This window comes from Phyllostomus hastatus, unplaced genomic scaffold (genome assembly GCF_019186645.2).
Source record: "Phyllostomus hastatus isolate PE091 unplaced genomic scaffold, TTU_PhHast_1.1 phas_contig_34, whole genome shotgun sequence".
Lineage (NCBI taxonomy): Eukaryota > Metazoa > Chordata > Mammalia > Chiroptera > Phyllostomidae > Phyllostomus > Phyllostomus hastatus.
In genome coordinates, this window is record NW_025333857.1 from 24,140,480 (window position 1) to 24,167,260 (window position 26,781).

General features: G+C 33.8%; 1 protein-coding gene across 1 annotated transcript in view; it reads left to right on the top strand.

Annotated features, from left to right (window-relative positions):
- KIAA2026 (KIAA2026 ortholog) overlaps positions 1-26,781 on the top strand; it is a 131,494-nt gene that overhangs the window by 82,316 nt on the left and 22,397 nt on the right. Inside the window, exons 6-7 of the mRNA XM_045840495.1 lie at positions 4,397-4,486; positions 24,717-24,832. Coding sequence (XP_045696451.1) covers positions 4,397-4,486; positions 24,717-24,832 — 206 coding nt within the window. The remainder of the gene's footprint in view (positions 1-4,396; positions 4,487-24,716; positions 24,833-26,781) is intronic.

A 26,781-nucleotide genomic window follows, 5' to 3' on the forward strand; every position in this document is an offset into this window, starting at 1 on the left:
AATAAATAAAATCTTTAAAAATAAATAAAGTAATTTAAGAGTCTTAGTTACCATGATTCTGTTTTTCATTGGTAATCAAAATTTTTCATGTAATGCGTACTTGCTCCTGTTCTATATGTGTCATTTATCATAAAGGCTGCTTCGCAGAGAGAATCCAGAATTCACCTGCTAAGACTTAGAGTATTGCTTTCAAATGTAAGCATAAACTTACTAATCCTTTAATATACCACTAAAAAAAAACAATAACTATGTTTCTCCATTTAACCAATGAAGAAACTTAGCAATATGAAGTAAGTACTACCCTCAATGTAACAAATTTAGACCAAAATTAAAATTAATGTAACTACTTCACTACATTAAGGACCTTTTGATTACATTATTATTTTGAATTGCTACCTCTTAAGTATTTCCAAAATTAAAAAATGTTTTAATTTTTAAATATATAGTGCATTGAGAGAAACATGTATTTTTAATCACATAGCAGTAAAAAAATATTTTAACTTTGTAAACCAGACTTATTTTCACGTCACACGTATCCTTATTTGCAAGTTTTGGAGTACTCATTACTGGTATGGTTATCATAAGAAGTGAGAAGGAATTTTCCTGTCCTCATAGTTTTAACAGATGTTAATATAATTTTAGTTTAAGAACGATACAAATTTTGAATTTGCACCCTGCATTTAGTGATCTGCTTATAGTTTTCATAATAAATTATAGAATTGTTTTATTAGAATGAGAGTGAACATGATACATTTCATCTAGATCTATTAATTTTGACTTTTCTACACTGTATCCCTTTGCTTTTTAATTTACTATATTTATTTTATGCTACCTTATGTCCTTTTTGGAACAAATAAAGTACATATCTCTCAAAACTATTGAGTTTATCCTCAAAGAGCATAATTTCTACCTTGAAGTAGTAATAAAGTAAGAAATGAATTATTTTATAATTTTTGAGATATGCTTATAGAGTTCTTTTGATTTCTTTAGGACTTCCCCTCCACTAGATACAAACATTTCTGCCTCATTTGAAGAGAAGACCTTTTAATATTTACAATTTAATAGAAATGAAAGGTTAGGTATAAACTGAATTCCAAAACTATAGTACATTTTCAGTTAGTTTCATTTTGTTTAGAAGGACTCCTTGAAGAACATGATATAATGGGAGAAGAATGAATCCTAAATTCTGTGGTTCTCTACCAGTGTGTTTTCTTAGGTTAGTAACTCTGTTAGTTTTAATTAGCATGTATATGAATTGGAAATACACCTTTCTAGACTAAGCCAAGGTGTGGACCAAATTACGTATTTTTGGTTCCTTATAGCTCATGGCTCTGTCATGGGTTGTATCAAGTGAAAGGTTAACTTGAGGGGAGATTGTGACTATTTTAAAGAGGTTCTTCTTGAGGGTTAAACCTCTTCTTACAACCTCTACAGTGAGACTAAAAACCCCCCTCTCATGAGTGTTGGCAGAGTGATCCAGTTGTAATCTGAGCTGCTTGTGGAGCTTTCCTTTTCACCCCTGAGGCCCTGAGCCTCAGATATGTTTTTCAAATTCAAGGTAATGAGAAGAAGGGTTTAATAAGTTGTTTTGCCTCATTCAAAAACTGCACCTGTTCTCCTTATTAAGAACTTATTAGATTGATTCTATTTTTAAAAGCACCATTCAGAGTTGAGTTTAAATGTCACATGTTCCTTACTTTGTAAAAGAGAGGAAATAGAGGGTGTACGTGGCAGAGTTGGCATAAATCAAATTATATTTTGTTTTAATATTAGTACCAAAAGTGAGATTATGTTCCTATAAAAGAATTTTCTAATTCTTTTTAGGTATGTATTACAAATTTATATATAGAGAGGTACATATTAATATATAAAGAAGATAAATTGTTCATAGTTAACCCTGTTTTAGGTATTACAAATTTATGTAGAAAGAGATATATATTAATATGTAAAGAGTATAGATTATGTAGATATTAAGTCATTTCAAGATAATGTAAAAGTAAATATTACTAAAATATTTTGACTCTCAAATTCAACAGAATTTATGTTCAAAAGTCATGTCAGTTAATTTAAGAAACATTTGTCTTATTGTGCATTTAAATCAGTATTCTGTCCCGTTTGGCAATTTATCTTTCTGAGTTTCCATACTCATTAGCTCCTTAATACCTGAGGTTTCAGTAGCCATGCATATTTGTAATTCATAATCATTTAGTACCTTACTATTCAAAATATGATCTGCAGACCATACCTGGGAACTTGCTAGAAATGCAGAATCCTAGGTCCCACTTCAGACCTACGAAATCAAAAGCCGTATTTTAACAAGATTCCCAGGTGATTTTTATGCACATTAAATTAAAGTTTGACAAGCATTGATTTAATACAACTAAATAACTGGTTAAGCCACTCGAAAGTATTATTTTATATAGCTCTTAGGCTGTGGAAATCATTTATAGTTTGACATCAGAACTGTTAATTATTCCTTTAAGTGGAATATAAATTTTAGTTGACCTTATGACTAATTGTTAATTAAAGGATATTTACTTTTTTTAGGGTGTGCTTAGTTGTAGGGATATATGTTTTCATAGTTACTGTAAGTTTCTAAAAACTACATGCAAAATATACCCTTATTCTCTGTATAATGAGACAGCTAAGATGCAAGTGAAAATTATTCTGAGCTTTGCCATATGTGCAAATGAGAAATCTTTGCCATGATATTAACTAGTTTACCAATTCAATGAAAGGGGTGTAACCATTTGCAGGCTCTGGGGCAAATTTGACATGGTAGTCATAGCTGCTTATACAGTGGGAAGTTGAGTTTCCACTGAATACTTAGTAAAAACCTGGTGTAGGACCAACATTGTTTTGAGGCTTTATAGGTATAATAAAATGGAAGACATCATTCAATTCTAGAGGCACTTAATATAGTTAGCCACTCGACTGCTTGACTGTCAGCTTTTCTGCTGTAACTTTAGATTTGGCAATTGGGAATGTGTAGTTTGTAATAAATATTAGTTGCACTGTCCTGCTAAAATACTGTGTACTATTTTCTTCTTTGTAATTGAGTTACTTAAATACATAATCTTACCTGCATTGTCAGTTCCGTGAGTTTGAATGTTTGTACATATTTCTAGTATTTCTGATAATGGTTAATACTCATAGTTTATAATACCTGTGATGGATTTTCCTTAGTCTTACTAGGTTGAACTATATTGCTGTCTTTGTAAATCAGTCATATAAGCAATTTCATATGGTTCAGCCTTATATTAAAGGAAGTTTAAGGGGCTCCTACTCTCCCATTTTTGTCACTCAGTCACTACTGGAATGATCTTGTTGCAACCTACTTTTCTTTTTGTCATTTTGTTTGTCCTTTTTCTTTTAAAAGAAAGTAGGCCTTTTGGAAAAACAATACCTTACACAGAAACTAATGAATGTAATAAACATGGGCTGATAAAAATTAATAGTGAATTCATAGCTTTGTAAATACAGTATGTTTTTAAAACCATCACACAGCATAAACATTACAGCCAGACTTTCATTGTTTGAAAATTTTTCCTCTGTGTGTGGTTGCAGTTTTGTTTTAAAATACGAGCTTAAATTATTTTAGGAAATAAGTTAAATATATTAAACTATTGGAAAAACAGTATACTTTTACAAGAACTAAAATGTAGTTACTAATACTTTGTTGTTGTTGCTGATACTTTGCTGTTTAAACCTTTAGAAATTAAGCCAAACTAGTCTGATTATTAACTAAAAAAAAAACAGTTATTTTGGCCATTTTCCAACATTACCAAGGTGAAATAAAATAAGCCACACAATTATTGAAAGGAAAGGTGTGGAGACGGTCTTACTAAAGACTACCAAGATCATGTGGAGAGTTTCATTTAGATCTTTGAATATTTCACATGTAGTTGATATCCTTCTTAACAATCCCAACAGCAATAATAACAGCTTGTTTAATTGTATAGTTAGCAAACCAAAGCAAAGGTATAATGACAGTTTTCCAGGGGTGCATTTGTTCACCTACTCTGAGACTGCCTGATGAAGTATTTCTTAAAAGGTGATTCAGCAACCTATGAAATCTAGGGTGAGTTTCCAGATCTTTGTCATTCTGGGCTGAAAGTTAAGAATGTTAAGAAAGTACCTGTATTATAAAGCAAGCTGAGAGGTAGGAAATGTGGGATGAAACCACCAATGGTGAAATTTTAACTATTTTTATACTAAGCCTGAAGTTCATACATCATAACAAATATCTTTTCTAGTATAAACTGCAGAATTTTCTTTGGTTTTAGCTATTACAAATAATTGTGAATTCAGTGTGTGTTAAAAACAACTTCTGTTACCACATTTTGGGTGTTTTATATTACGTGTTATCAAGCTGTGTTTTTGTGTTTTATTTTAGCTTATTTGCACTAATCTTGATGAACTCAGGGACTTAATCACAAAAATCGAGAATGAACTCAAAGATCTGGAAAACAGTAGAAAAAAATCGGTAGGTGTTGATCCAAAAGTTCTATCTATTATTGTCAGCATAAAAATTTATTCCTGCTTTTTTCTAAAGCCTTTTTTATCTTGTTCTCCTGAATGACATAAAAATTTGCAATGAATAATAGAAACATTGTTTCTTTTATTTCTTCTGTGTGGTCTAGTTTTCATTTTTAATAGATAAAAATTATACCAGAGCAAGTAAATTAATTTTGTTTGCCTGGTTTATGTCAGGTGTTAATTTTATATATTTCCCAATATACTAGTTGGTTGTTTTCTGACTGGTAGTTTTTTGGGTAATGCTTACCTTGCAGATATTTTTAATAATTATGTGCTGTCATCAGAAGTTTATTGCTTAGTAACATAAAATTTCAATTAACTGTGACATTAATAACATGTAAATTGTTTAATCTTGTCCCAGATGTTTTTGATACATGCCTAAAAATAATGTCTTTTTTATTAACTTTTGTCAGCTAAAGATCTTTTTTTAACTTTCACTATATTTTCTAAATTCACAATTAATCTTTACCTTTATTTTTTTATTGTTTTTGAGAGAATAGAGTACAGGGGCATGTATTATATTTATTCACTCAATACTTGGTAAAACACTCAGTTATGTTATTTATTAAATCAGTAATACCCATTTAAGTGGCATTCATAGTTTGGTTTTATCACAGATTTGAAAAACAGTTACATACCAATTAATAAATTGGGAAGGTTTTAAGCATTAAGAAAAATCAGTCATCACTTTTTAAAAAAATTCCTCTGTTTTATCTCTTAAGAATGTCATGAAACCATTTTTTAGGTTTTTATTCAGAACCTGTTAATCTAGAATTATGTATGAAATAAGGTTAGTGACACAACAAGCTTTATATTAGCAGGTTTGTAGTGGTCATTATATATGCTATTTAGAAAAGACATTGGTAGCACTCTGAAGGCAGGAGACTGAAGTATCATAAAATTACAACCTTCCAAGGTTATTTTAATACAGGAGTAAAACAGCTTTAAGCATTTCAGAAGTCTCTCATGTGATACCCCTGAGAATATCACTGTAATCTAATAGATTGAGTAATGTTCATAATGATAATCATCAATTAACAAGAAAACATTATGTTTGACATATAATCTGAGAATGCAGAAAATGGTATATTATAAAACTATTTCATTAAAAATTATTTTCATCTTTATTAGATTTTTACGTTTTCAGTGTTTTCATATATATGCAAACATACACTTTTGGTATATGGGCAGTCTCTTGATGTGGAATATCAAGAGTTTTAAAATTTATCTCTGATATATTCCACAAAAAACATTTATATTAGACTATTTTCTCCTCAGCCAAAGTTTTAAAAAATATATTTCATGTTATATGCTCATAAAGGATCAATGTTCTGTAGTAGGAAGGAACAGTCTTTTAATCAAGGTGTTATGTATAGTTGTTTTGGAGGTTTTTTGGAGAAGCTATTTACTTTTATTGCATGGTCCATACTTCATGACTCTAAACAGAATTTTGTTAAGTTAATTTGCTAATTGGTTTTTATGCTACAGCTAAACAAAATGTGTGCATCTTAATTTCTTCCCATATTATAAGTTAGGGTTTTGTTTTTAATGGATAGTTATAAGCATAATTGATTTATGTACTTACTTATGGTATGTATTGTAAGAGAAGAAGACTTATGCAAATATGCTGGAGTTTTTCTTTATTCTTTTTTTAATCCTCACCTGATGATGTTTTTTATTGATTTGAGAGAGAAAATCATTGATGTGAGAGGGAAACATTGATCAGTTGCCTCCTATACATGTCCCAACCATGGATGGAAACCACAGTCTAGGTATATGCCCTGATTGCAAATCAACCCCAGCCTTTTTATGTATGGGACAATGCTCCAGCCAACTGAGCTACCCTGCCAAGGCCATCCTAAAGTTTCTGTAAGGGCATCTACCTCACTTCTTTGTGGTATTATGAGATATAAGCATAGTGCTTTCCTTCACGGGAACAAGTAGAAAAGTAAAAAAAGCATAAATTACAAATACTTAACATTCTATTCTTTGGGGACATGTTTATCAGAAAGATTTAGTAATGCGTAGGGTTTGATTAACTAGATTTTGTGTCTCTAAATTTTTAACTTTTCCATGACTCCTGGTATTTGCATATCAGTTTTTAAATATAATTTTTGTCCCTGGCTGGTGTGGCTTAGTTGGTTGGAGTGTCATCTTGTACCAAAGGGTCACGGATTTGATTCCTGGTAGGGTACATGCCTGAGTTGAGTGTTTGGTCCCCAGTCAGGGCACATACAGGAGGCAGCCAGTTGATGTTTCTCTTCCTCTCTCTCTCCCTTCTTTCCCCCCTCTCCAAAATCTTACAAGCATGTCCTCAGTTGAGGATTTTTTTATATTTAAATATGATTTCTGCCCTTCAAGAAATAGAAATTCTTGGTATTATACTTAGTGGAGATAATCTTAATTGAGATTACTAACATATGGGCTATTTCCCTTTAATTTAAACTGCCTAAAAGATTTTCATAAACAGCTTATTCCCAACCACTGAAATGGGAAGTAGACAGTAAAAGTTTACATCTTAGTATCATTACTTTTTTTTTTACAAAAGCTAATATTGAGTGTGATAGATACTAGTTGTAAGAATTAACTTTATTGAATGTTTATGTTAATATTGAATATCAGTTTATTTGTCTGACATCATTTGGAATAAGGTGTTCCACATAACTGAATTTTCTACATAACTGAAATTCATCATTTAATGAAAAACTTCCCTGCCTCGTTGTACTATTTTGAACACAATTTAACCCTTTCTTAATGACTCAAGGGTCATTATGAATATCAATAATTGTACTGAAACCCTAAGAATCTGTTAATATCAGTAATTCTAAATATTCACCAAAAGGCCTTTATGCTATATATTATGAAAGGTTTTGTTTGTATTTTTGCCTTTAGTCTGTCTTTTTGTTTTCATCCTGTCATTTCTTGTATGTGTCCATGTGTTGTACTTTCCATGCCTGGTGTATATTGTGGATTACAAAACAAGTAACGATATTTATTGGAAGTGGGTTCATGGTAAGGATCTGAGGGACTTTCTTAATAATGAAATGCATGAACATGGTGATCATTATAACCATATCAACTGATTCCTTGCCCGTGGTCTTCCTTCACTATTACCAGACAAATTAAGCATTAATATTGATCTTCATAAGAGGATATCACTGCCAAAACTAAAATAGTGTTTAGAGTCAACAAATTATCATTGACTTCCCTATTTTCAATAATGGCTTTGTTAACAAAGAAGATATATTCTTTATAAACATTCAGTTGTCAAATGCCATTACTAAAGATAGAAATTATATATGTGAGAGAGGATGTAACATGGATTCATGTAAACACATGGCTGCTTTATGAAGCCTGTCTTCAGGGCCTTTCCAGATAGTTTTTCCTACCAAAGCAACAAGGAAAAATTACCCCGTTTGCTCACCTAGCTCAACAGTTCATTAAAAAATACTTTCTTCACTAGCCAAGTAGTTCAGTTGGATAGAGTGTTATCCTGATATGCCAAGGTTGTGGATTTGATTGCCTGTCAGGGCACATACAATAATCAACCAATGAATGCATAAATAAGTGAAACAAGTCAATGTTTCTCTCTCTCCCTCTCTCTCTCTACCTCTCTCTGCCCCTCTCTCCCTCCTCCCCTTTCTCTGTCACTCCCCCCTTCAACCCCTCCTTTTTCCTCTCTCTCTAAAATTATTAAAAAAATAAACTTGAAGAAAAAAATTTAAAAGCTTTCTTAACTATTTAGAAGCTTTGCCATTGAGCTATTGTTGTATTGGAAGATGTGCAGTCTTTTAAAATCTAGATAGATATATTCATTCTTGCAAGACATCTAGTTTTATTTATGGTTAATAAAGTGAGGAGAGAAAAATGCTTTAAATTTCTTCAGTTTGCTCTAGTTCACTTGATCCCATTATTTCATTTAAGGACTTCTTCAAAAAAGGCTCAGTATTCTGTATATCATGTAGTGCTATACCTCTAATTATCTACCTGAGATTTGTTTAAAGTGAAACAACTGGTTGAGATAAGTACAGGTTTATAGTTTTGACAAAGTCCTGTGATTTTCTCCTTCCTATTAGTATTTAGATCATAGGGTTCTTTAGTGAGTTAAAGCTAAATGTTATGAGAAGTCGTAACATTTTATTATCATTTCTCTGGTTTTAGTCAAGAGATATAATTTGCATTTTGCGTAATTATTTGGAAAGTTTCCTTTTCTATCTAGGAAATGTATTAGCTTTCCAGAAAGTTAGAACAAAAGTATTAACAAATTTGTCTGATCCTATTGTATTTGAAATTTATTAGACATTATTGCTTTCTAAGTAATCAATGTTGGAAGATTTTGCCAAGCTTATACAGAAGGGGTTATATTTCTGAGTTTTTTATGTGACCCTTTTCTTCTCCTATCAGCTTTGTTTCCTTACATTTTATTTTATAGTTTCAAAGAGGTTTCCATCTTTTTTAATAACAAAAGATCTGTATAGAGATTGGGTATAAGGAAAAGTGAACATTTGACAAAAAAAAGATGCTATTCATAAGAAATCTTGTTTGGATTATATTATGACAAATGATAGTCTTGTCAAATAGATAAACTAAAATAAAAATGTAAGACTGTATATTTTTAATACGTCTTTCAGCAATTAAGCTCTTTAGCATTGAGCAGGATTTAAGATAGACTTCAAATATTTCTAAATAACATAATCAGTATGTAAGACATGCTATAGGGCCCTGGCTGAGTAGCTCAGTTGGTTGGAGCATTGTCCTAATGTGTCAGGGTTACAAGTTGATCCCCAGTCAGGGCACATACAAGAAAGCAATTCATGAATGCATAAATGAGAGAAACAACAAATCAATGTTTTTCTCTCTGTCTCTCCCCTTCTCTCTCTAATATCAGTTAAAAAAAGAAAAGAATCTACATGAATTTAAAACAAAGAAAGAAAAGCTATAAAACTGTCTGTGCTCTTTAATCCTGTAGTCCTAGTTGGGATTTAACATTTATCATTCCCATTTCATTCCCACCCTCTCCCCTGCAAAAAGTAATTGACACAATAGTGTGTTTTGCAGACTACCTCTTATAGTGGAAATTTGAGAAAAGCTTGTGTGTCTATCAGTAGGGAGATGACTAACCAAACAGTAATATTAACACAGTGGTATATCATATAGCTAGTGAAATAAAATATTTGAAAACATTGTTACTACATGGAAATATTTGTGAAATGTTAATTTGTTGATTTTTGTTTAATTAATTTATTTATTTATTTGCAGAGAGAGGGGAAGGGAGGGAGAAAAAGAGGGAGAGAAACATCGATTGGTTGCCTCTCACATGTGCCCCAACCAGTACCAAATCTACAACCTAAGCATATGTCCTGACCGGGAATCCAACTGGCAACCTTTTCCTTTGTAGGATGACACCCAACCAACTGAGCCACACCACTCAGGGCTGAGATGTTAAATTTTTAACAACATACAAAATAATATGTGTGTAATGGTTACAATATGTAAAAGTATGTTTAAAAGAATTGGAAAGGAGTTTCAAGTAATGAATGAAACTAATCTTTATTATGTTCTTCAGATACTTTAAATTCATAATAATAATGCTCCTGACTAACCAAAGTCTACATTAGCTAAACAAAACATTAAAGAAATCAGAAGCTGAGATCAGAGATGGTGACACCCCATTTTTTATCACAGTTTTTTATAAGCCAATGGTTATCAATCAGAGATGATTTTGCACCCTTACTCCCTACCCCTCAAGACTGTTTTGTTATCATAGTTGAAGAGGTGATAATGGCACTTAATGGTTAGAGGCCAATGATGCTGCTAAAAATATACTGCATTATAATGATTCTATAATGCACATGATAGCCCTTTGTAACTATGAATTATGTGACCTCAAACTTTTATTTGTGGTGATTGCAAAACCCTGCTTTAAGCATGTGTTTTGGCAAGGGCCTTAGTCTCTAATTTTTTTCTGCTGCTGCCAATTTATTATGTTAATATTTTGAAAATTATGTAGAAATCAATGAAATCAAATATCAGATCCCATAATTGAGAATATTTTATTGCATCATATACTCCTAATTCATGCCCACATTTGATGGAACTTCTGAATGTCAATATTAACCTTTACCTTTTATGATTCCATCAGATAGTTAAAAAACTATACCTTAGCTTCAGATCCATCTCAGCTGTCTTCGATCCATTATGGTTTATGACCTCCCTTAAGTTTGTTTACCTTTTACCTTTCTTAGGGAAGGAAGAAGTTACAAAAAACATGGTTGTATAAATATATTCTTTATTCATTTTTAGAAAGATAATGTAATATATTTTTAAAAGAGAAGATATAGTAAGCAACGAAGTATGCAGATAAGAGGAAAATACAGTCAAATCATGCATAAAATTTCACTTAATATATGAATTTATATAGACCCAAAAAGATATATTGCATGTGGTAAAAGTTTGATATAAGGAAAAGAAATTATTATGCATTAATCTTATTTCCTAACACCTGTAACAAAGAAATTTTACTCTATTATAGTGAAGGATTATGGGATTTTTCCCTCTTCTTTCCATTACACATTTTATTTGCTCACAGTGAAGCATTATATCGAAATTATTTTATAGTTAGGTGTTTAAACTACAAAATCTATTTTATTACAGTGTGTAAGAAACTTTAGGTATATTCAGAGTCCAAAATATGCCCTAATTAACTTTATTTAATGGCTTTAGTTGTAGATAGGGTTGCAATACTCTGTAAATTGTCCTTAAAATTGGTATTGTTTAAACTTTGGCAGTTGCATCATTATGCATATTGTTTTCTTATTCTAGGTCTTCTGGTAAATGGTTAAGAAAACTGAAAACTATCTCAGCAATGGGGAGGGATCACATTGTTTTTAAATGGTCATACTTAAAGCTTTAAAAAAAATTAAAATGACCATTTGGAAACCCTGCACAACAATAAAATAAGTTTCTTTACTTGTTTTAGTTGCATATTTTAGTCTTATTTATTAGGAAAATATTTCTTCAGTGTCTTTTGTGTGCTGTGTGTACTACCAGGAACTTGGTAGGGATTTAGACATTGAAATAAAGTTCTTAACCTCAAGAAATTCACTTAAAGATCTTAAGATTCTGTCCCCAACCATGGGGATAAATTATTAATTTTAATAGGGGTCAGACTAGCTCTGTTTTTTTTTTTAATAAAATATTTACTCTTATTTTCAAGCTGTGTTTATTCAGAAGTCACCATGCACTCTAGACACTTTTCACTTACATGTTTATATGTTATTTGGGTGTAGGGTAGAAGTGCAGGTAACATGGACTTTTTGAAGAATCAAATGTTAACTGATATGTTCAAAATAATAGTGAGAAAATAAGACTACAGGAAATGTGAACCAGAACAATAGATGACTGGTAAGATAAAGCTTTACTGACTTAGTGGTTATAGTCACTGAATTGTCTGAGAATGCATTTTCATTTATCTGTAGTAAGTCTTGCTTTGGGGTATTTTTGTCACATTTAATAACTACCCTGCTCAACTAAGAACTGGATTTTAACCCTTAATACTGTTCACTAATTCTACTTACTGCAATTTGGCATAGTTTGAATCCCATCAGGGAAACTTTCACAAAAAACGTATTTTAAAAACTCTTTTCTTCCAAAGCATGATTCAGCTAAAAGGGAAACGGGTTGTTTGGTATTTTTACATTAGGCAGAGAATTAATGCTGTATATTCCCAGCATGGAGTGAGCTTCAAGCAAGAGTTAAACTAGGTGACAGATCCTTCTATAGTTAGAGCTTCCTAGTGTGTCTTTTATAATTTGCCTTAAACCTTTTTGAATTCTATATCATACACTTATTCAAATAAGAATAACATTTTAAATGTAAAAATTTTACAAAGCCCCAAGTAAATTTGTATTATCTTTTACTTACTGCATTACAGTTTTTTACCTCCTTCCACTGACAAGCGTTTTGAAAATTTGAATTTAAATCTTTGAGGTGCTTAAGGCTGAAACTCTGAGCTTGATCATATTTTTTATATTACAGAAGATACCAAAATCTTTTGAAAGACTCTAAACTTTAAAGATAAAATAGAGTTTAGTGTTTTTTTATGAATTTAGGGAGAATATTATAGGAAAACTGAGAGGACTGAACAATAATAAAATTTTCCTACCATTTTACCAGACTCTGTAGAAAACGGAAAAAGAATGATACATTATATATTGAAGGAAAATTAACCCAGAATCAGGCAGATAATAAAAAGGAACCTAGATAGAGGGCATAGTCCACATGTGGATACTGTCATGCTTTAAAATAGACATAGGCCTTACATAGAACCAATTTCTTTTGGTTAAGATATGATTCTTACAAGTAGTATATGCTTTTAATTAGAACAAGAGCAGTTTGAGGCAGATTAAGCATGAATCAATGATAGACAATTGAAAAAAACCTACAAAAGCATGAATCTAAATGTATTGTCAATAATCATTTAATATAGGAACATAGGCTATAGCTCTAGAAATCCCAATAGTGCCTGAGAGTCACTATATTAAAATAGAACACAATAACTTGTTCATAATGATGGCCCAAGTCATTAAAAACTAAATTATATTCATTCTTTGTTCAGAAAATCTGGAAGACATATATCTTAAGAACATTTCTGTCAATGTTTTAAAATCTTTTGCCTCTAGGGAGAAAAATCTCAGCCAGCTAACACATGTACTTAATGTAGTTAGAATACTTACTGTTGACCTACTGTATGCTAGGTGCTGTGATAGAGCCTGAAAAAGTAAAAATAAGTAGAATACTGTTCCTGCTTTTAATATAGTCCCACTCTTAATTTCACTTGGAACTTTTTATTGTCTGATGATACCAAATGTAGCATTACTTAGCAATTCAGATTGTGCAGGGAATTGTAGAACCCACCTTTCTGATATCAATTACAGATTGGATAAAATTTTATCAACTTCTTTGACTACTAGTTTACTGAAATGTTCTAATTCAGATACTCAGCCAGTGGTTAATTTCCAGTCCAGTATACTTTCTTTGTAAATGAAAATGGTTAAATACCATTGATTACCATATTTTGCTACATGTAATGCACACCTTTTTTGCCCAAATTATTGAGGGAAAAATAAGGATGCACATTATACATGGGTAGTACTAATTCTATATCTATATAAATGGTTTTTTAAAAGATGTTATGTATTTTTAGAGGAGAAGGGAGGGAGAAAGAGGAGGGAGAGAAACATCAAATGTGTGACTGCCTCTCACGCACCCCCTACTGGGGTCCTGGCCCACAACCCAGGGATGTGCCCTGACTGGGAATCGAACTGGTGATCCTCTGGTTCACAGCTCAGTGCACAATCCACTGAGGCACACCAGTCAGGGCTATATAAATGTTTTTAGTTCTTTTATTGCATTTAATGCTTATGCATTAAAAGTGTAACTCTAAAAAGCCATAAAAATATCCACATGCAAAATAATACTCTAGAATACAATAACTGGTTTTGTTGTACCAAATCTCTTGACCACAATATGTTCAAAACTAAGTGCTAACGTTCCTTAATAATACAAAAAAAACAAGTGTCTAAATATAAATAAATAATAATTCACTTTAAAAATTATAACAAATGACTTTTTTCCTGAAAGTTTGGGCCAAAAACATTGGTGCACATTACACATGGCAAAATACAATACATAGATATTGTTAGATTTTCTTCACTAGTATTAGTAACTGCCTCACTAAGAATGTGATATGGCACCCATTTGTTCCTCTACAAAGCCAAATGACACTAAAACTTGCAATATTATTGTTGATATAGTTGTTTGTCTTCATGCTTTCTAGTTAAATACTAATTTAGAAATACAGTGGAAATTTTGTGTATGCTGTCCAGTGTGGGATGCCTTTAAAATAAAGTACAAATGCTTTCCTTTTCTATTAAATTATTCTTAAGTGAAAATGTGTAAAGAGTACCTCAAGAGAAAATACTAGCATATGGTAGTTCATATTAGAACTTCTGGCAGTGTTAAAAAACTTTTTAACTTTTTCCATATTAATATGCAGACATTTCATTAACCTGTCAAACTAGTACTTTTTCAGGGCACTTTACCAAGATGAATGTGATATTTTACCCCCAAAATTGTGAATATGCAGAAATATATGAATATGATGGTAGTTTCTTTAGGTAAGCAGTAAGAAAAAAGTAAATACTTAATTACCTTTTTAATTAATATTACTTGGACTAGGAGAATTTCAAATACTCAGTTTATTAAAATGTTAATTATAGTTAATTTATGTGTGCTGTTATTACACATGTGAATTGAAATTATTTGCAACCTTCCTTTGGATATTGTTACTAATTTTATATATTTTTAAATTATATTTTATTGATTATGCCATTACAGTTGTCTGATTTTTCCCCCTTTGCCCTCCTCCACCCAGTATCCCACAGTCCCTCAAAGAATTCCCACACCATTGTTTATGTCCACAGATCATGTATAAAAGTTCTTTGGCTACTCCATGTCCTATACTGTACATTTCATCCCCATGGCTATTCTGTTACTACCTATTTGTACTTTTTAATCCCCGTACCTCTTTGCCTATTACCTCACAACCTTCTCCCATCTGGTAACAATCAAAACACTCTGTACCTATGACTCTGCCTCTGTTCTCCTTGTTTCCTTAGTTTGTTTTTTAGATTCAATTGTGGATAGGTATGTATTTATTGCTATTTTATTGTTCATAGTCTTGATCTCCATATTTTTCTTGAATAAGTTCCTTTAACATTTCATGTAACACATGGCTTGGACATGATGAACTCCTTTAGCTTTGTCTTGTCTGGGAAGCTCTTTATCTGCCCTCCAGTTCTAAATGATAACTTTGCTGGGTGTAGGTCCCCACTTTTCATGACTTTGAGTATTTTTTGCCAGTCCCTTCTAGGCTGCAAAATTCTTCTTGAGAAATCAGCTACTGGCCTTATAGGAACTGCCCTGTAGGTAACTAACTTCTTTTCTCTTGCTGCTTTTAAGATTCTCTCTTTGTCACTCTGCCTGGTGTGGCTCAGTGGATTGAGTGCCAGCCTGTGAACCAAAGGGTCACCGGTTTGATTCCCAGTCAGGACACATGCCTAGGATGCAGGCCAGGTCCCCTGTGGGGGGCACGCAAGAGGGTACCACACATTGATGTTTCTCTCCCTCTCTCTCCCCCTCCCTTCCTCTCTCTCTAAAAATAAATAAATAAATAAAATCTTTCTTTCTTTTAAGATTCTCTCTTTGTCTTTAACCTTTGGCATTTTAATTATGATGATATCTTGGAGTGGGACTCTTTGCATCCATCTTGTTTGGGACTCGCTGTGCTTCCTGGACTTGCATGTCTATTTCCTTCCAAATTAGGTAACTTTTATTTAACTTTTTCAAATAGATTTACAATTTCTTGTTCCTTCTCTCCTCTCCTCTCCATTCCTCCCCTCCCCTCCCCTCCCCTCTCTTCTCCTCTCCCCTCCCTGGCACCCCTGTGATGCAAATGTTAGAGTGCTTAAAGTTATCCAACAATGTGCTTTGAGATAAGCACATTATCCTCATCTTTTTGGATTCTTTTTCTTCTTCTTGTTCTGATTGGTTGTGTTTTTCTTCCTTATGTTCCAAATCATTGATTTGATTCTCAGCTTTATCCACTCTACTGTTGTTTCCCTGTTATTCCCTGTAAATAAAATTCCCTGTAATTGTTTTATTTCAATCAGTGAATCCTTCGCTTTTGACTGGATCTTTTCTTATGCTGCTGAGGTCGTTGCTAAGTTCCTTGAGCATCCTTATAACCAGTGTTTTGAACTCTATATCTGATAGATTGCTTATCTTCATTTTATTTAGCTCTTTTTCTGGGGTTTTGATCTGTTCTTTTTTTTTTGGACCATGATTCTTTGTCTTCTTGTTTTGGCAGCCTTTCTGTGTTTGTTTCTATGTATTAGGTAGAGCTGCTTTGGCTCTGTGTTTTGGCAGTATGACCTAATGTGGCACAGCCTCCCCTGTCACCCAAGTTGGGTACTGGAGGTGCACCCTTTGTGTGGGCTGAGTACACCCTCCTCTTGTAGTTGAGCCTTGGTTGCTGTTGGCAGATCAATGGGAGGGATTTACCCAGGCCAGTCAGCTGCAAGGATTGACTGTGACCACTTACCACCAGCCTCTGCCCTCTCTGGAGGATCAGCTGTGTGGAGGCAGGGTGGTGGTTCTCTGACATGGTCTGTAGCTGTCCACTGGGTGCACTTGCCCTGGGGTTTCCAAGGTGTTGCAGGCCAAGGTCAACACTCACCTGTGTTTTGTCCATAGCCACCCTGCTTGAATTATAACGTAATCTGAGATGGCTGCTACTTGTGCTGGGCTTGGAGATTTCCAGGCAAAGCTAAGCTGTGAATCTAGGCTACCTGCTGCTAGTACCAGGCCTGGGGTTCACTGAGGCCAGCTGTTGCTTATTTGAGAGGATTTAAAAAGTTGTGTGGTATGAACCTAGACCAGCCATTCATGTGGAAAAGCAGCTGTTAAGTTGGATGGGTTGGTGTCTCTGGGGATCTCCAACGTGGGTCAAACAGTGTTAGTCATTTTGATGGGAGTATCAGATATGGCACCAGATTCCTGGCTCTGTGCAGGGGGGGTTTAGAAAAGGGACAATGGCCTCTGCTCACCTTGATGCCAAGCACTTCATTTTCTCGCAGTATGCCACTGGTACCTTTTAAGTTGCTACACTGGTGCTGAAACTCTCAGGGAATGAGACTGAGTAGGTAAGTCCATGTGTGGGTTCTTTAATGGGAACTGCTTGAGGCTCCAGAAGTTTCCTCCACCAATTCAATCCCCTGTCATTTTTGGAGCCAGAAGTTGTGGGGACTTACCTTCTGGGCATTGGAACCTTGGGCCAGGGGTCCTGGTGTGGAACTGGGGCTCCTCACTCCTGAGATATCCCTCCTAAATTTTTATCCACCACCGGTGGTTGTGGAACCAGCCTCTTCTGAGTCCAAGACCCTCCTACCAGTCTGGATGGATGTGTTTTCTAAACTCCATAGTCAGACTTCATTCAGCTCAATTTCTGATGGTTCTGAGTGATGGTTCTGTATTTTGTAATTTTGATATGGTTCTTTACTGATTTTATTTTATTTTATTAAGTATATTTTTTTATTATACTGCTACAGTTGTCCCAGTTTCTCCCCTTTCTCCCCTTCCACCCTGCACCCCCACCCTCTTCATTAACCCACTGCACCCTTAGTTTATGTCCATGGATCAAGCATGTAAGTTCTTTGACTTCTCCATTTTTTATGCTTTAACATCACCCTGCCTATTTTGTTTCTACCAATTTTTCTTCTTAATCCCTGTACCTTTCCCCATCCCCCTCCCTGTTGATAACCCTCCAAATGATCTCCATGTGTTTCGTTCTCTTCCTCTTCTAGTCGTTTGCTTAGTTTGGTTTTGTTTTTTAGATTCACTTGTTGATAGTAATGAGTTTGTTGTCATTTTACTATTCATAGTTTTGATCTTTTTCTTAGATAAGTCCATTTAACATTTCATATAATAAAGCCTTGGTGATGATGAACTCCTTAGCTTTACCTTGTCTGGGAAGCACTGTATCTGCCATTTGATTCTAAATGATAGCTTTGTTGGATAGAGAAATCTTGTAGGTCCATGTTTTTCATCACTTTGAATACTTCCTGCCAGTTTCTTCTTGTCTGCAAAGTTTCTTTTGAGAAATCAGCTGATAGTCTTATGGGAACTCCTTTGTAGGTAGCCACTTTTTTCTTGCTGCTTTTAAGATTTTACTTTTAACCTTCAGCATTTTAAATATGATTTGTCTTACAGTGGTCCTCTTTGGGTCCATCTTCTTTGGGACTCTCTGTCCCAAAGCCTCCTTGGGGCTTCCTGGACCTGTATGTCTATTTCCTATACCAAATTAGGGATGTTTTCTTTCATTATTTTTTCAAATAAGTTTTCAATTTCTTGCTCTTTCTCTTCTCCTGGCATTCCCATGATTCGGATTTTGACATGTTTGGAGATGTCTCAGAGTCTTCTTATTCTCTTTGATTTTTTGAGCTTTTGTTTCTTCATTCTGTTCTGGTTGATCATTTATTTCTTCCTTATGTTCCAAATCATTGATTTGAACTCCGGCTTCCTTCTGTTTGTTCTTGGTTCCCTGAAAGTTTTTCTTTATTTCACTTAGTTTAGCCTGCATTCTTCCTTTAAGCTTTTGCCATATTCAGTGATTTCTATGAGCATACTTATCACCAGTGTTTGAACTTTGCATCTGCTAGGTTGGCTATCTCTGTTTTGCTTTGTTCTTTTTCTGGGGTTTTGTTCTCTTTCATTTGGGCCATATTTCCTTGTCTCCTCAATTTGGAAGCCTCCCTGTGGTTTGTGTGCGCGTGTGCATGTGTGTATTAGGTAGTGCTGCTTTGACTCCCTGTATTGGTTCACTTGTTAAGTGGTATGGAGCAGAGCCTTAGGTATTTGTCAGGTCAGGGCAATCTGCTTCACTGCTTTGTGGTTCTGTCTGTGGAGGAGGGTTTGGAAATGGGACACTACCACTGAGGCTTGCTCAGCACTTGCCCTGTTTCCAGTCACTTTACCCACATTCCCATATGTGACTGGCACCCCTCTAGCTGCTGCCCTGGTGGTGGTTCCACCACCAGGTGAAATGGGTTGGTTTGCATTCATTCTAGGAGCCTGTGGGCCCTTTAAATTGTCTCTCCTGAGAGACTGGCAGCTTATTCCACCACCCCAACCCCCACTAGTTTTTAACAGCCAGAAGTTATGAGGCTGTAGTTTTCCAGCTTGGGAATGCTAGACCATGTGGTCTGGCCTGCAGCTGGGATCGCTGACTCCCAGTGTATCCCTCCTGATTTTATCCACCATATGTGTATGTGTATGTGGGACCACCCATTCCACCAGCTGCCTTGCCACTGTCACCTCGCCTCCACCACACAGGGTCCTCTCCACCCTGGCTCACCAGCCCCACCCCTCCTACCCACCTGGATGAATGTGACTTCTTTAAATCCTTGGTTGTCAGGCTTCTATAAGTTGGATTTTTTGGCAGTTCTGGGTGTTTTTTCTTTTGAAGTTAGTTGTGATCCTTCTTATGATTGTGCAAGGAGGTCAAGCATGTCTTCCTACACCTACATCTTAACCAGAAGTCCTCTTACTAATTTTAAATCAGACATCTTTATGTATGGATCCATTGGCTTTTCTAAAAGTTGTTTGCATTTTATTTGAAAAGTATGATATATTGCTATTTAATATCTTTTCCATCGTGATACTTCTACCTAGAACAAGAACCAAGCCTGTAACAAAAAATATGATCCAAGCCCTGGCTGGCGTAGCTCAGTGGATTGAGCGCGGGCTGCGAACCAAAGCATCGCAGGTTCGATTCCCAGTCAGGGCACATTCCTGGGTTGCAGGCCACGGCCCCCAGCAACCGCACATTGATGTTTCTCTCTCTCTCTCTCTCTTTCTCCCTCTCTTCCCTCTCTAAAACTAAATAAATAAAATCTAAAAAAAATATGATCCACACTTCTGTGCTCTAACAATATATTTATAAGTAAAACCATATAAAAAATACCATTGATATTTTATTATATTTATTGTTTTTGTACTGTTCTTTATAATACAAGTATTTTTCATCTTCACAATAATGCCCTCTTAATTTAAAAAAAATCTTTTGTATAATTTTTCTTTCATGTAATTGTTAGTTCCTGTTTTGTTTAGATATAATGTTGTAAGAAAATCTATATAAAAAATAAGAGCGTTTGTTTAAGGAAGTTACTTTCACCTACATTTAACATTTAAAACATCTAAATTTATTAAAATATGCAAAATATGTCTACAGTAGTGAGACATGATAAATCTGGAATTTGTTCTCCTCTTTTTCTTCCTTTTAGATGTCTAATGTCCCCAACACCAGTAGATTGCCAACTCCCTCTCTGCAACACTCCAGCCAGCATTCTGCTGGTGTTGTCATACCCATCCTAGATTACTGCTGTAGAATGGAGTTGTTCTTTAGTTGTGAGGTAAGTTTCCCTGCCCACTCATTTCACATGCATATGGTCAGGTTTTCATTTTACAATATTGTGCAGATTTGTAAGTTTTTTAAATTTCCTTTTCCCATATGGTTCCTTATGTAATTCCTATATGGTTCCTTAGGTAATTAATGTATCACATTCAAAACCTTATAAAACTTCATACTATATTAAAAGATGTGACTTAATGACCATAGACCAGCTCCTTTTTGTAGTAATCCCTATCAGGTTATAAAACCTCCATTGTTTGAAACTTGGGGAATTTTATGGAAAGGGAGCTGGCAATCTGCAGCTGCTGTGGACATTGGATGAGAAAGTATTGAAAGGTAAGCTTCAAATTTAATCCATATTGTGCTTTTGGTTCCACAGTTTATGCGTGAAATTCATATTCTATTTTATGTTAAACTTTATAATAAATTCATAAAAGAAAAATACTCTCCTCTTTTTTAAAGTGACTTTCAGTAAATGTTTGAATTATTCAGTTTGCATAACACATTGGGATTATCTTACAAAGTTTTTTATCCCTGAAAATAGTGAGAATTCTAATGTTGAAAACAGTTAATTTATCCTCACATTCATATACGTGTTTATAAAGAAAACTCAGGGCCAAATTTATATATATAAAGCTTATTAAATATAATTTTTAATAGAGAAACAGTTATAGCACTATTCCACAAATGCCCTTTTACTAATCCTTCTACCTACCATTTTTATCTTTTGTTCTATATTGATCAGTACAGATAAAGATTATAAGAGTGTTTTAATTTTTATTACATTTATATTCTCTCGTGTGTTTGAAAATAGGGAAACTTGATGTTTTTCTTATTTATTAATTCACTTTTAAACTTTAGATCATAACTATAATTGTAATTAAACAAAATAAATATGACATTTTGATGTTTGCATTACAGAGATACCTACCTGTAAATAAATATAGGTACTTACATGATAACAGTCTCTTCTTCAAGAATTTCCTGTGTATGGGTCAAGACAGGGAGCATTGTATAGTGGAAGAGAGGGGATTTTAGCATTCAGAAGACCTAGAATTCTATTCTAAAATCTACATCTATCTACAAGTACTTCCCTGTATGTTACTTTAGCTACTTTCCTTCTATGAAATTATGGCCTCTGAGTTCCCTTTTAGCTTTAATAATTTTTATCCCAGAAGAAACATAATTGTTCTTAGTTTTTCATTATCTGCATATGTAAATCAGGTTGATTAGTCAGAAAAGCTATTGCCAGTGTTGAGCTAACAACCTGACTTAACGTTCAGGAAATACTTGTTTGATTTTAAATAGATTTTTATATTAGATCCAAGGTACAGTTGATTTGTTACCATCTGACTAACTTTTAAAAATTCTCTTTATATTAGTTCATTGTATTCTGTGACACTCTTAGATCATCACTGGATAGTAAGGGACATACTATTTTAATTCTGTTTGGGTTGTATTAATCAAAGGAAATGATAAATGAAACAAGCAGTGTGAGGTTCTCTTTTACTATCAAGTAGTTAAAGTACCTTACCTCAAATACTGGTCCCAGAGCAGAGATTCTGAACTTTCTTAACCCTGTGTCCCCTTTTGATCAACCTAAAAGCTGTGGACACCCATACCCTATGGCAGGGTATAGGAATGCCCTTTGTCAGGATCATTGTATTCTTTATATGTATCTTCTAGTTAAAACATTTTATTATACTTTCTATAGTTTGTGATATGTAAATAATAGACTTTTTGTTTGTTTCCCAAATATGGGATGATTAAATATACAGTTTCAAATGTAAATGAAATACCATACCATCACTATCCCAAGTTGGGAATATGCAGTATTAAGTAGGGAAGAAGGCAAAAATATGTATATAAAGTTAAAAGGCTGTAGACATTCCCAGATAGGTCAGTGGTTAAGAGAGAATTATATGGAAGTTAGAAGTCTATTCTTTGATTACATTTAAGACCCTTTCCCTACGTATAGTCAGCTAGTTCAGTAGTTTATTTTCTGGGCATTAGATTAATTAAAATTTAATAACCAAAATAAAACCAAATGATAAAATCTTCCTAACCCTTTAAAAAATGTTTTTTGTAAAAATTGTTATAAATGAGTAGAGACACAGATACACCTGACAAATATCTTAAAGTAATGACATCCAGCTATACAGTCCCCACTTATTTTGCCTCACCTGCCTAGTGCTAAGTTCCCATAATACTGGCAGTCCTTCCGCATTCCCCATCCCATCACCACCACACTAGTCCAGACAGCAGTCATGCTGCCCAAATTAATTCTGCATCTGCCATTCTTCCCCATAAGACCCCAGTTAAAAGGAATTTAGTATGTTTGGTGCTTCCCAATCTTTGAACACTTTTCCAATTAACTATACTAAAAAGAGGATATTCTCTCCACCTTCATTCCTCATTTCTTTCTTCTTTCTACTCTCTCTAGCTTAGGAAAAGTTTACTTCTACGCTCACAATTTTATATTTGAGCCAAATGATAGTTAAGAAGTAGAAAAATAACATTGTTGACATGCCCTGTTAAAAGAAAAAAATCTCCACTTTCCTATTTTCTTTTTTCTTTCATTTTCTATTTTTTATTGAAATAAAACCCTATCTCATTCCACCAAAGATTTAGGGTAACTGTCACCTGCATTTTCATCTTTCTCAGTTTTCTCTAGATGAAAGTTATTTCTTGTTCAACAGTTTTATTGTTTGTCATTTAATAGTATTTCATGGATTAGAGTAAGTACTTCATACTATTCTATAACATTCTTTTGGGAAAAAAACAAACTTTTGAGGTATAATTCATTATTAAGTAGGGTTCCTTTAGCAAGTATTTGACAAGAGGATAGATATGTCTATCTACATTAGTATATTATATGAAATAAAATTACTTTGTTGACATTTCACAGTGCTATGATTTGTCATGCCACTATGAAGACATGGGAATTAGTGAACCTAGGTTCTTTAATTATGTGATTACATGCACATAAAATCCCACATCTTCATACTCTTTTACTAAACAATTCCTCTTCCAAGATTTAAAAAAAAAAACACCTCGGAGTAGAAATGTAGTTGTTTATTTTTATGTGCATAAACATTCTGTTAGTTTAAAACACAAAATTTTTTGAGTGTAGGAATTGTACAATTAATCACTTAGGTTTTATGTATGACTAAAATTTCCATGATTGAAATCTTGAGGGTTTTAGATATATATATATACAATTAGGAAATTAATGCACAGATTAGAATGTATTTTGCACTAGGGAGTTTTAATTTTTCTGCCTCAGTGTTCCACATATGTGCAAATTGACTTTCTTAACAGTTGCTATGGAATGAAGTCTAATTTTTTACATGCTAAATGTGACCCATAACATACAGTAGTATGTTTTTTGTTATTAAAAAAATAAAACAAGTGGACTATAGGATATATGAATTATATCTTAAAACTATTATCAAAAAAGGAAATACAACATGTTATATAACAATAAATGATGATAATGATGGTGATGTTGATAGATGTACACTAACATTGTGGAGGATGTGGTGAAGGATAGGCTACCTAGATATATAACTTCTATAAACTTATTATTCCTATGGTATTACATCTTTACTAGAGGTTTTTATAATCTATGTCAGATTGTATTTATGTGATAGTTTTTAAGAAATACATAGTTATAAGAACTTGAACTTCAGCATCAGGCAGATGTGGATTCAAGTCATATGACCTTAATCAAATCATTTCATCTCTTCAAGCTTCAATTGTATCATTTGTTAAGTGAGACTAAAATGCACATACCTCTGAAGGGTTTCATAAACAGCTAGAGTGCATGTGTACTGTCATGCTCACTCTAACCCTCCTTCCTTCTTCCCATCTCTCACCCACGTGTAAATGAAATACTTTGAATAATGCTTAACAAATGGAGGGAGTGTCAGTAACTGTTAACTCAGTGTAACATTACAGTATTGAAAATGATTACCAGTATATAACATGCGAGTCATCACTGGATACTTCCCCTATTCTGCAACCTTCTAAAAAAGGAATACTTATTTTATGGGTATTGGTGTTTGGGTTTATACTCAGAAAATGAGCCTTGACATTCACTTTTAGATTAAATCTAAGGGATTTACTTTTAAAATTGTGTTTTTAGGGCAAATGGTATCATCGGAGGCAAGCTGTAAAAGAATTACATGGTACATTGATACGTCTTTTAAATGAATTGCTGCCATGGGAACCAAAGTTAATGAAAGCTTTTCAAAGAAACAGGTAATTCAATTTCTATTTGTTTTACATATTTTAGGGCTTTTAGTTTAGGATTTATGGGAAGATGTACTGGAATTATATAGTAGTTTTCTATTGATTTATAATTAAACAGGTATTTTTCAGTGCCTTCTGTGTGCAAGAGACTTTCTAAGCCCTGAAAAAAATACTGTTGATAAAACAAAATCCTTATTCTGTGGCTTAAATTATTTTTTATTTTTAAAGATATTATTTATTTTCAGCTCTGGCTGGTGTGGCTCAGTGGGTTGCGCACCAGCCTGCAAACCAAAGGATCACCAGTTCGATTCCCAGTCAGGGCATATGCCTGGGTTGCAGGCCAGGTTCCCGGTGTGGAGTGCATGAGAGGCAACTATACATGGATGTTTCTCTCCCTCTCTTTCTCTCTGTCTTGCCTTCTGTCTAAAAATGGATAAATAAAATCTTTACAAAAAAATTTTATGTTTAGAGAGAGGGGAAGGGAGGGGGGAAGAGAGGGAGAGAAAATCCATGTGTGAGAGATACATTGATCTCTCTTATGCCCCCAACTGGGGAACCTGGCCCACCACCCAGGTATGTGCCCTGACTGGGAATCAAACCAGTGACCTTTTGGTTCACAGGCCAGCACTCAGTCCACCGAGCCACACCAGCCAAGACAACATTCCTTTTCTTTATTGTAAAATGCAAAAAACTTACCATTTTTATCAGTTTTAAGTATGCAGTTCAGTTGTATTAAATACATTTATATTGTTTTGTTACTATAACTCATCCATCTCCAGAACTAAAACTGAAACTCTGTACCTATTAAATGATAAATCTGCATTTTCCCTGCCCTCTAGCAACTGGTAACCACCATTCTGTATTTTGTCTCTGTAATTTTGACTAATTATATAATATACAATATTTGTCTTTTTGTGCAGGCTATTTCACTTAGAATAATGTTGTCAGCCTTCATCCTTCTTGCAGCATATGTCAGAATTTTCTCCCTTTCTATGGCTGACTAATATTCCATTGTATACATTTACAACATTTTCCATAGTGGATGGATGGACACTTAGGTAGCTTTCATGGTTTATTTTTCCCTTTGTTTTTGTTTTCTGTGTGTGTGTGTGTGTGTGTGTGTGTGTGTTTGCCCAAGGACATTTTGTCATTGCATTATTAGAGAGAGAGGAAGGGAGGGCAGAAGAGGGAAACAAACATTGATGTGAAAGAGAAACATGAATTGATTGCCTTTCATAAATGCCCAACTAAAGACAGACCTGCAACCTAAGCATGTGCCCTAACCTAGAATCAAACCTGAGACCTTTGAGTTTGTGGAAAATACCCAACCAACTGAGCCACACTGACCAGGGTAGGTAGCTTTCATGATTTTAGCTATTATGAATAATGCTGTTATGAACATAGATATACAAATATCTCAGTTCCCTGCTTTCAATTCTTTGTGTATATATCCAGAAGTAGGATTGCCAGATCATATCATAATTCTACTTGTAATTTTCTCTATACCCACCCATGGGTATAGATAAATGATGATGACTATATCAATGATGACTATACAGTTTTACATTCCTAACAACAGTGCATAAAAGGGTTCCTTTTTCTTCACATTCTTGCCAATGTTTGTTATTTTCTAGGTTTTTTAAAATAGCAGCTATCTTAGTGTGAGGTGGGTGCTATGTTGTGCTTTTAATTTGCATTTTTCAAATGATTAGTGATATTGAATATCTTTTCATGTGTTTATTGGCCATTTGTATATCTTTGGAGAAATGTTTAAGTTTTTGCCAATTTTTGGGTCAGCTTGTTTGATTTTTTTATTGCTGAGTAGAATTCTATATGTACTCTGGTTATTCATCCTTTACTGGATATCAGATTTATCAATATTTTTACAGTCATTGGGTTACCATTTCACTTTATTTTTATTCTTTTTTATTTTTTTAAATATTTTATTGGTTATGCTA